This window comes from Phragmites australis, chromosome 12 (genome assembly GCF_958298935.1).
Source record: "Phragmites australis chromosome 12, lpPhrAust1.1, whole genome shotgun sequence".
Taxonomy (NCBI): Eukaryota; Viridiplantae; Streptophyta; class Magnoliopsida; order Poales; family Poaceae; genus Phragmites; species Phragmites australis.
Window position 1 is genome coordinate 28,886,179 of NC_084932.1, and position 11,752 is coordinate 28,897,930.

Here is an 11,752-nt window from a genome sequence, read left to right on the forward strand (position 1 = left end):
CAGTTGACAAGGTTAAGTCTCTTGACAGATAGAGGTAATCTTGGTAGTGACAGGATATTTTTGCAATCTTGGATATTCAATTCCGCGGGTGATGTTAGGTGCTCCATTTTCTCTGGCAAAGTGTGAAAACTGCAGTATGAAATGAAAAGCACACTTAAATTAACCAAGATTTTGGTAATCCCAGGGGGAGCAACCGATCCATTCCAACTGACAAGTTTATGTTTCTTGAGGGACGAAGGTAATCTTGGTAGTGACTGGATATTTTCGCACCGGTCGATAATCAATTCCTCGAGTGATGATAGGCGCTCCATGTTCCCTACAGTTACAAATAACAAGTCTACGCAAATAAACTAAGAATCCACTAATCATGGGGGGAGCGTCCAGTTGATAGCAATGAAAGAATGAGACTTTGCAGGTTCTCTAGTTTGCACTGTTCTCCCGACAACCAACTTGTGTATGTCGATCCTCTGGAGCCAGTGATCATCAGTGATTTGACCAGGGATGGTGGACGGAGGGCCTCAAGAACCTCATCTTGAGGATTTGGAGTCCTACGTGCTTTCTTCGACCTGATTTGCTATTAAGTTTTAGCGTGGATTAGTATTACTCCTTGGACCTGTATGCTGTCTGTTAGCATCTTGTTTCCTGGTAGCACTTGCTTGTTCTGGATCTCTTTTTCTCCTCTTTTACCTTTTTTATCTGGATGTAAGACTTAAGAATGGTTTTTCCGTTATCTTGGTAATGGAAATGGGGATCCCCCGTTGTCGAAAAAAAAAAAAGACACTTTCTTCGACTTTTGGACGTGCTGATCAGGAGTCCTACGTTCGCTTTTCCATCTGAGTACCAGTTTTGAGAGATGTACCATGTTGGCTAGCTTGGCCTGACGAGCTTCCTCCTTGCTGTTAACATTTTCAAGTCCTTCGATCCATAGGTGGCCACGAAAGTTGTCCAGGTGCTGTATCTCATAACCCCTTGTCTTCCTCACCGTGAAGATAGGCACAGTTCGGAGCCACGTCAGCTTCCTTATGTCAGGAAAGTTCCACCTACAGTATGTCTCAATGTGCTGCAAATTGACAAGGTTGCTCATTTCCTTAACGGAGGAAAAATCAACGTTACAATGTGGTGCAGAAAACTTATGCAGATGGTAAAGCTTGCAAAATGTGTGTGGCAAAATTATTTCAATACCAGACCCACTAAAAGAAAGGTACTGGAGATGTTTCAGTTCATCAATATATTCTGGGATCTCTCCCTCCCATCCGGGCGCATGCACTAGCCTCAGCTTCTTTAGATTCATGAACAATTCCTCCCAATCTTTTTTAGTCATTTCCTCCACCCGATCAGAGACAAATATAGTGCCCAAGGTCTTCAATTTCAAAACCTGCTCTCTAAACACAGTTTTGTCGTAGGACTCGATATAAAGATGCCAAACATCTTGAAGAATTCGATCCACCATGCCTTTCTCAAATCTGAAACAGTCATTTCCAGCAACTCTTTTCGCTAAGTCGTGCATCAGATCATGAATTGTAAAGTACCAACCCGCTCCTATTGGTTGAATAAATGAGCATGAGGTGTCCCTAGAAGTTGTTGCACAAGATGTCCCTGAGGTGCGCCTAGGTGTAAATAGACCTAGGTTCTAGTGCCTAGAACCATCGGAGTGCTACAACTTCCGGAGCGAGAGGAAAGCACTTAGCCATGGTAGCATGCTCGTCTCCGTTGGATTTGACGGCGAGGGCACATGCACGAGTGAACTCCTCCGGATTTGAATCACCTTTGGATTTAGGTAGCTTTGGGTTTGGAACCCATCCGGGAAGGGTACGACTTGCAGGTGCGCTTGAAGGGGAGAGTCGGGGTTGACGGGCCCGAGGCTCCGCTGCCTGTTGGTCGGCCGTGGATGGCACACTGTGATGTTGCGTCGTGATGTTGAAGCCCTCAGTGGCCCCTGGAGCCTGAGCTAGTGTTGCATTGGCCGTTACGGGTGCTAGCATGGGCAAGTCGGTAGGCAGTTGTGCGGTCCTCAGAGCCACCTACAGCTCCTCCAGCTGAGCTCAGAGGGCCACCACGTGCGCCTATTGGTCAGCTGGGATGGTTGTGGCCTTAACCGTAGCTCCTTGGGATGCAGCGAGGTCTGCACCTTGCTGCCTCTGAAGGGCCTCCGGAACGGTGGGGCCCTTAGAATCAGCCACGGCCAGGGTCCTAGCCGAATCGCCAGTGGCCACTGGGCCCTCATTTCGGCCAGCTGAGGGGCTAGCGTCATCTAGCGTGAGCTTGGTTGTGACGGTCGTGTGGACTTTCGCACTAGTGTGGTCGAGGAGTCAGCCACCTGGGCCACTGCTCTGACAGTTTTCTTCTTTGACGACATCCTACCTCTCCCAGTGCTTATACACTTATTCTCTCCCTACTGACAGTGCCAACTATTGGTGAAAGAAAATATCTTCCACAAACAAAACACTGTGAGAGCTAATTCACAGGAATAACTCAAGCTTAGAGGAGAAATGGAGATGGATAGAACACCACGAGTTTTTAGGGAAATCTGCCTCGCTTGGCTTGGTGGCTAAGGGTCTGTATTTATATTGATATTCAGAGTGTAAATGTACAAACATGCTTATATAAGGCTGGTAGATATACAAGTTCTTTATTGTACCACAAAGCATAGGGAAAGCCTCGTAAATCATTGCTACGACCTGTGATGTGGTTATTCTAGTGATTGGTCGTCTATTTTGGCGCCGCACTGCACCAGCGTGTCAAGCGGTCACCATTTGCACCAGCATGTCAGGCGACCACTACCTGACTGGTATTAAATGCCGGTCACTTTGCTGCAAGTGAGAGGCGACTTGCGAGCCCCCTCCTGATTGATCTTTTTGAAAAGCCGATGGCTCTGGGGGTCTGGAGGGCTCCGAAGGCATGGCCTCCAGGACCCTCCAGAGCCATGGGGTCCCGAAGGGGTCTTGAGTCTGATGGTCCTTAGGCCTAGACTGGTGGAGTCAAAAGGGCGTCGGGGGTACAACATCTACGGTAATAAGTACCTTTAAAACTTTGAGTGAAACGGCTACCCCTAGTCACTCTCAGCAATTAGAAGACCAAATCACTAGCAGAGAAGCAGAAAAGATCATCAGTTGCCACCAAATTCTCATGGCATAGCCACTAGCCAGCCTCCTCTAATGCATTTGTAGACGCATGAAGAACCCCCAGAAAAGAAATCATAGAAGAACACAAAAGTAATGATTGGCAGTTCTTCATATCCAACAAGAGATTTGCCGAGGGCTAAATGTGCTGATGCATCGATTTTCCTGTTCCAAGGAAATGAATTTTTCAAACGGATGGCATGAGAGCTGCCGTTATATATTAGAAGGAATAAAATTCAAGAAAAAAATAAAAGTTCAGTGCTCCTCAAGAGTTACAGAGAAGTCATCTGACCCTCACACCAACTGGAGCTAGGGACAGAAACCCTCTCAAAAATGAAGAAAACTCAGCTGCTAGTGCTTAAGCCAAAAGCTAGAAGACCACTACATAACAGAGGAACTTAAGAGTGGGCGAGAGCTAAACAACGTTAGTCAATGTCTTCCTTGATCCACAATGCAACTTGCGTAGTCGAGAGCTCCTCATTTTGGAAAGTTCTTCGATTTTTTTCCTTCCAAATGTTGCACCAAAAACACATTGATGTTCCATCAAAATCGTTTCGACTGGTTCACTAACTCAAACAAAAAAAAGGTCTTGGTTCCAGAAATTTGTAGCAGCTTTGAAAATGACGATACATTGGGCGTTTGAAACATGTAGAGCAATAACCAGCTCCTACATACATTGCAGGAACAGAATACGCAGGCATGTTTAACTACTGCTGCAGGCCACAAATTACAAATGTGTAACAAATTGTCTATACCGAAAATGGACTCCGTTTCAAATACAACATAGTCACAAATGAAATACGACACATTGTCTTCACATCATTGATACACAAGTAACACACAACCAACATGGCACACAAGCATGCGGTAGGGACTGCAGAGAAGCTGGATCGAGAAGTGGGCGTGCCGAATGGCGTAGGCTCGTATAGTTGTGTGCCTCCATGATTCTCCATCAGCTCCATGCATCCTCTGACCCCTGATGGAAGCCCAAAATGAAAATGAACCGATGAGCAATGACTCTTTTGTGCCGCTCTTTGTCAGAGAGCCTACATGCATCCTTTTTAGAAGGAGGGATTGGGAAGAAAACCGAACAAATAATTAACAAAACTTACGTGCATACTGCTGCTACATGTAGTAAGAACCAATGAATTTGTCTGCGATATACTCAATCTTCTGCCGATTTGGATGTCCAACCGTTTGACAGCTTTCCATGAGAGAGCGGTTACACTCGAAAAATGTAAGTTCCTTAAGGGACATAGGTAACCTTGGTAGGGACATGATTTTTTTGCAGCCAATGATAGTCAATACCTCGAGCGATGTTAGATTCTCCATGTCCTCAGGCAAAGAGTTCCAACTGCAGAATCCAATCTCAAGCGTACGCAAATAAAAAAGTTCACTGATCCCAGAGGGAGCATCCGATCCTTCCCATCTGTGAAGTTCAAGTTTCTTGAGGGATGAAGGTAATCTTGGTAGTGACATGATTTTTTTGCAGTCACGGATAATTAATTCCTCAAGAGATGTTAGATGTTCCATGTTCTTAGGCAAAGAGTTCCAGCTGCAGTCTGAAATAACAAGCACACGCAAATAAAAAAGTTCACTGGTCATAGAGGGAATATCCGATCCTTCCCAATCGTCAAGTTCAAGTTTCTTGAGGGATGGAGGTAATCTTGGTAGTGACATGATTTTTTTGCAGTTACTGATTACTAATTCCTCGAGAGATGTTAGATGTTCCATGTTCTCAGGCAAAGAGTTCAATCCATTGCATCTATAGAACTTGAGGCATTGCAGGTTCTCTAGGGTGCCCGGTTTTCCCGACAGCCAACTTGGGTATTTCGATCCGCTGTAGTCTCTGATTGCCAGTGATTTGAGCAGGGATGGTGGACGGAGGGCCTCAAGGACCTCCTCTTGAGGATCTGGACTCTGATAACAATTCCTACGTGCTTTCTTTGACTTCCGGTCATCTTCGGTCAAGCTCTGATCATCGATCGGCCATCTGAGTGTCAGTTCTGAGAGATGTACCTTGTTAGCTAGCTTGGCCTGCTGAGCTTCCTCCTTGCTGTTAACGTTTTCAAGTCCTTCGATCCATAGGTCGCCATGAAGGTTGTCCAGGTGCTCCAGCTGCTGTATCTCATAACCCTTCGCTCCCTCGCAATGAAGGCACCCAAAGTTCGGAGCCCCGTCATCCTCCTTATGTTACGAAAGTCCCACCCGATGACTCTGTCGATGTACTGCAAATTGACAAGGTTGCTGATCGTTTCATTAACGAGGGATAAATCAACTTTACATTCTGATGCAGAAAATTTTTGCAGATGGTAAAGCTTGCAAAATGTGTGTGGCAGAATCGTCTCAATACCTATCCGACTAAAAGAAAGGTACCGGAGATGTTTCAGTTCACCAATATAGTTTGGGATCTTTCCCTTCCATCCGGGCACCTGCACTACCCGCAGCTTCTTTAGATTCATGAGCAGTTTCTCCCAATCTTTTTCAGCCATCGTTGCCATCCAATCAGAGACAAATATAGTGCGCAAGGTCTTCAATTTCAAAACCTGCTCTCTAAACACAGTTTCATCGTAGGACTCGATACAAAGATGCCGAACATCTTGAGGAATTCGATCCACCATGCCTTTCTCAAATGTGAAACAGTCATTTCCAGCAACTCTTTTCGCTAAGTCGTGCATCAGATCATGAATTGTAAAGTGCCAACCCACTCCTTTTGGTTGAATAAATGAGCATGACAGTAGCACATCAAAGCAGTCATGACCGATATCTTCCATATCCACAAACCCTTGTGCCACCCACAGGTGAACTAGCTCGTCTCGCCGCAACCTATATCTTCTGGGGAACATACTACAATATGTGAAACATTGCTTGACATGATCCTCAAGTTGTTGGTAGCTCCACCATAGAGCGGCCCAAGTTTCATTGTTCAACAAGTCACTGTTCATGGTACGTTTCCAATAATTAATATATTTTCCTCTTAGCTGCCCTGCCACTGTTCTTGCTGCCAGAGGTGATCGTCCTAGCTTTTCAGCAATTTTTTTCCCAATCAACTCATGCTCACTTGATAATGCTTGGTCACTGATCCTTGCATAATGCATGAACATTAACGAGTATTGGTTCTCGTCCATTTCAGGCATTGGAATCAGGTTCTGAGCACCAAGAGCTCTTGCTGCATCTGCAAATCGAGTGGTCACCAATATTTTGCTTCCCATCTTCTCAACCATCAATGGAGAAAGTAGTCGATCCAGTTGCTGGTCACTGACACATTCTCTCCAGAAATCATCCAGTACCAAGAAGAATCTTTTTACCTTCAGGTTTTCCTTCAGTTCAGTTTCCAGCATGTCAGGACTACTAAACTTAACCTTTTCCCTTTTGGTTGCTTTCTCTAACATCTCAGATAAAATAGTATCCACACTGAAATTCTGAGAAACATGAATCCACATGGCGATGGCGTGTGGCCTGTCACCTCCAACTACTCTTGCCACGCTCGATGTCAGTCCTTACCATACTTTGGCAGAAGAGCGTGGGGACATTTAATGCATAGGTCCCATCTTGCGCCATCTGGCGCGCCTCGGGATAGCATCGCGAGGCCTAAGGTGTTCCGTCTACCGCGATGTTGTGGCAGGCGAACAAGACCGAGCGAGCACTCCGGGCCGCTCTGCGGCTACCCAGTAGGCCCTCTCCACGGCGCCCGTTGCCAGCGCCATCATGACGACCGAAGACCGGGCGCAGGGCGCGTTTTCAACCCCCGTGTCAAAACCCTAAAATTGTTTTCCCCTCTCTCTCCCTCTCTCCTTCCTCTCTCTTTCTCTCTTCTCTCTCTCTCCCCGTGACTCGCCTGTCCCGTGGCCGCGCGCCACGCCTGCCGTCCCGTCGCCGCGCGCCGCGCCGGTAGACCTCGCGCCCCGCGCCATCATCTTGCACCCCGCTCCGTCTCGCGCCCCGAGCCACTTCGTCCCACGTGCCGCTCCGTCACCGATCGCTATAAAAGGAGATGAACAGTGCCCCTCCTTCCACCTCACACCCGCTCTCTCTCTCTCTCTCCCCGAGCACTCCGCCACCTCGCCACCTCACTCCGAGAACCCCGCCGCCGGTGAGCTCCCCGCCCCCCCCCTTCTCCTCTTCCCTCTCCCTCCTTTCCCTCCGGCCGCCGCCGCTTCTCCGTGCCAGCCGAAGTCCTCTCGGTCCACCGCCTCCCTCCGGCCGCTGCCGCCCTCCTGCCGGCGCTCCACCGCCGCCCTCTGCCATCGGTGCGCCGTCGCGCCAGCGCTGCCGCCACCCGAGCCGCCCCTCTCTCTCTCCCCCTCGCGCTCTCCACCCGAGCCGCCCCTCTCCACCTCTCTCTGCTCTCTCTCTCGCTTAATATATATATCTCTCTCTCACTGTTTAGCTGATAGGTGGGTCCGTTTCCTTGAGCCGAACCGCCCGTTGAAGCCGAGCCAACAGAACGAGCCGAGCCGTCGAGCCCACCGACAGCCAAGAGCCGAGCCGAAAACTGAGCCGTGAGCCATGAGCCGAGTCTAATCCAGAGCCGACTCAGCTGAATATTCCTGGAATATTCTCCCCTTTTTCTTTTTCTGAATTTCTCTCCCGGCAAAACTTCCGAAGCCTGTTTCTCCTCCGTCCTAACTCCGTTTTCGTCGATTCTTCCACCGATATTCATCTAAATTCGAGATCTATCCAATCATATCAATTTCATAATTTTTGTAAATTGTTTGGTCATTGTTCGAATTGTTTGATTGATTGTGCCTATGTCGTTATTGCGACTATTAGAGGAAGGAGCATTCGAGGAAGACCCTGAGGACCCAGAGTTTGAAGAAGGAGCAGACGAGGACTTCAACGAAGGCAAGTCCTACAACCGTTGACGATGTTGATCCTATGTTTTTAAATACAACCCGTAGAGCCATTGTTTCAAATAATAGGAGTATGCATGTTTAGATTAATAGTTATGATTCTTAAAGAAATGCTAGAATAGTTATGACCCAGCTTGTTTATCCTATGCCTTGCCATTGTTACCTTTATTCCGTTGAAACCCTAGAAGGTTTCCAACATCAACTATAATGATTGCTTGGAAGAATACTTGTTTACTAGTATGCTTAGGATTGCTTTGTCCAAAAGAAAGAACTGGATTATTTACATGTGATAATCATGCTTTACAATATGAAGTGATGTGTGCTTGGTGCGTGTGCCTGTAACACTTGTGTTCTTGAGAAAACTCTAGAGTAGTGTTGACGAGGGTGAGTAAGGTACCCCACAAAGGTGGGAGCCACCTTGGAGCAAGGTTCGCCTTTGTGGTGTTCTTGCTGGGAGACTCTTGCCTCGGTCGTATAAGGACCAGTTTGCTGTGACATCTTACCTAGTATCCACTCGTACAACCACATGGCCTGTATGGGCAGGACTTGATCTAACCCCTCTGACTTAGTGCGGTACCCACCTGGAGGCTGGTAGTGGCAATGGGGACCAGGAGAAGACTTGGGTAGTGTGTAGCCCAAGGTCCGGCTGGTGATATTATTGAGGCTAAGTCAAAGCCTTGGAATTGCTAAGTGATCTTTCCCGTGATTCTTCTAAAGCCCCTGGTATCTTAGTGCCCCATGGGTGGATATTGTGGCTTCGTTGTGAGGTCGTTGCGTCTCGTTATGACAGCTTCACCAGTTGCTAAGGTGGGAGCCTGTGCATATCTTGTGGGTAAAGTGTACAACCTCTGCAGAGTGTTAAACCTATCCGGATAGCCGTGTTCTCAGTTAAGGACGTGCTATGGTTTGGTCACAATGATTAGCTTTTCGGCGTGAGTAACTCCTTGGTGTGTGAGTGGGCTGTGTGCCCGTGTTTTCAAAAAGAAGGGTTTTGGCTTTGTGCCCTAAGCCTCTTGGACTGTGTGTCCGCTGGCAAAGTCTTGTGGGAACTGGCGGGACGGATGTACCTCCCCCAGGGCCGTCAACCCCCATAAGCTCAACATATGTGTTCACTTCGGAAATGTTTTTATTAAAGTTAGTATTTACAAAATGAACCCTGCATCAATAAAAATTAGCTTTCCGCAAAACCTAAAAGACTCTATAGCTTTATCTCGATCTACCCTTAAGCATCTAATTTCTCCCCTTGAGGTAGGACTTGCTGAGTACCTTATGTACTCACACTTGCTAATTGTGGATCCAGATGATCTAGAGGCTGACTTCGTCGAAAGAGAAGATGAAGATTAGAGAAGCCGGTTTCGTCTACACTCAAGCTGCCTGTAGGGCTTGGGTCGCTTTTGTGTGTTTCCACTGTGTTTTGAGGGTTTGTTAAATTATGCCTTCGGGCTTCTATTGTAATGAACTCTGTATTGTACTTTATTATCGTATGTATTCGATTTATGACTATGATGTCTACTTCTGTTGGAGTTCATGCGTACCAGCTACTGATCCAGGGATTGGTATGAGCTACACGAGGTGACCCCAAAGGAGGGGTCTGACACCCCGTCACTTCGCGCAGAGGCTATGATGACTGCCTTTTCCATTTATGGCACCTTGGAACTTGTGCCCTCCCATTCGGGGCACGCCACCGCTGGCGGATATTTAAGAAGCCGGCGGGCGCAGACAGAAAAAGGAGGAAAAAAGGAAGAAGCTGAGATCGAGACTAAGTCTGAGTTGGTACAGAGGAGCGCTCAAACTCTCTGGCGCCTGCTCAGAGACCGAAGAACACCTTCGTACAGGCATAGAAGCTGTGAACACCGAAGAACAAGGAGCACGAGGCTCTTGGATAGGCAAACATTCTTGTAACCAGCACATTCCTGAGTGACATTCTCAGGGCATTTATAGCATCCACACAGGAGTAGGGTGTTACGCGCCGTGCAGCCCGAACCTGTCTAAAAATCCCCCCAACGCAGTTACTCTTTTCTGTATTAGATCATTCCACCCCACCTGCCATCGCATTTACATCCATTTATTTCTCCAGCAAACATATTCAGAATCATCCCCCTGGCCGAATCTCTAAAAAGGGGTCCCTCAGGATCCCTACGACAAGAGTTAACCCTCCGACAGCTGGACTGAGTGTAGGTCAGCGGTGACGCGGACTAGTGCGGTGGAGCGGGCGGGACGACGAAAATGACATTATGGGCTGCCACGTCAGTGAAACTGGCACCACATCATCAAAACCGCTATTGCAAACCACTACGGGGGATTATGTGATCCGGTATTTAAAGTTTGAGGGGTTAAATAAACAGTTTTAAAGTTCCGATCCGGACACTAAAAATAGTTCAGGGAGTAATTTGGACAAAACGAATACTTATTTACAATAAACATAACAGCCCTTCTCTCTCTCATCCCAGCCCACTCTCTCCACCTCTCCTACTCTTCTCTCTCTCACACATACGCCCGAGTGACTCAAGGCGGCGGCGTGGATAGGGTCAGTAGCGGCGGTGGCTCACAGAAAGGGAGAGGGGTGGAGGGCTCTGCTCAGTCAGTGTCGGTGCGACCGAGATGGAGGTTGTGGTGGTGTCGGTGGGTGTCGGATACGGGCTCCGGCGGTATCAGTTGGCGTCGAGAGCGACAGATACAGGTTCCAACGGCTCAGGGCAGTGTTAGGGCAATACATCCGCCCAAACCAGATGTCGAAGTTGGCAGATCTAGGTTACGACGGCTTAGGGCGGCAGCGGGGCAACGGACCCGCCAAAATCCAATGTTAGTGGGAGAATTTGATTCAGCTGGCAGGGATGGTGGTTTTGAGTAATGTCCCAAACACTGTGATTTGGGCCTTTGATAGAACAGCCTCCTTCACAACCTCTTCTTTATACAAACACATTCTCTTTTCTGGGATGAGGGATAATAGAGTGATGGAGATTTGGGAAGCTGACCTTCCCCGTAAAATTAGAATTTTCCTTTGGAGTTTGCACAAAAATAGAATCCCTTCTGCTGATCAGCTCATTAAGAAGAATTGGCAGGGGAGTAAATGGTGCAAGCTTTGTGGTTTGGAGGAAAATGATGATCATATCATGTTTCAATATCCTATTGCTAAATTTTCTTGGTGCCTTATTAGAGATGCTCTGCATTGGGGTTCTATTCCACATTCTTTAGTTGATTTCGTAGAGATGGTACTTGCTCCGAATAGAGACACACGTGGAGGTCAAGAAAGGCATGTGATGAAGATTGATGAAGACGGCGTGGTGAAAAAGTCAAGCGAAAGAGATGTCGGTGCAAGTGATAAGGCGATTCGAGGGATCGGAAACATGAGAGACTTGCTGGTGGTCAAGATCGCAAGATAGAGGACACGCGTCACCATCAGAACGCTGGCTTCAGATGGAGGCAAGTGGCAGTTAGTCGTGCTTTGAGAAGTGTGCTAGGGTTTCACAGTTTGGCCGTAAAACCGTGGGAGGTCTGGAGGGTCACGTGGCGTCATCACGAAGCTAGCGTCGAGGTGAAGTAGAGTCGTGAAGAAGCCGTGGCCGTTAGATGGACGGAGAAAAATCTGGACCAAAATACTCCGGTGGTAGATAGGAGGTCATTGGAAGCTAGGAGTATTTTGGGAACATGCTAGGAAACTTAGAGATCAAATTTTCTAGGTTATAAATAGAGGGGTATGGCTGGTTGAGGAAGTGTCCCTTGAGCCATTTGAAAGCCTTGTAATAGGTTTTAGAGGAGAGAAGAGGGTAGGCTTAGCCT

General features: G+C 47.6%; 1 protein-coding gene across 3 annotated transcripts; it reads right to left on the reverse strand.

Moving 5' to 3' along the window:
• Positions 1-3,883: 3,883 nt before the first annotated feature.
• On the reverse strand, positions 3,884-6,561 carry LOC133886798 (putative disease resistance protein At3g14460). 3 transcript variants are annotated; one of them, XM_062326638.1, is made up of 3 exons: positions 5,473-6,561; positions 4,232-5,347; positions 3,884-4,095 (listed from the first exon to the last, which is right to left on the reverse strand). In XM_062326638.1, exons 1-2 carry the CDS (start codon positions 6,509-6,511, stop codon positions 5,313-5,315), a joined length of 1,074 nt encoding a protein of 357 aa, XP_062182622.1. In that variant the 5' UTR covers positions 6,512-6,561; the 3' UTR covers positions 3,884-4,095; positions 4,232-5,312. The 3 variants fall into 3 exon arrangements, with proteins under 3 accessions (XP_062182622.1, XP_062182621.1, XP_062182619.1); XM_062326637.1 differs by having other exon boundaries at positions 4,240-6,561; XM_062326635.1 differs by having other exon boundaries at positions 4,232-6,561.
• Between the last annotated feature and the right edge of the window lie 5,191 nt (positions 6,562-11,752).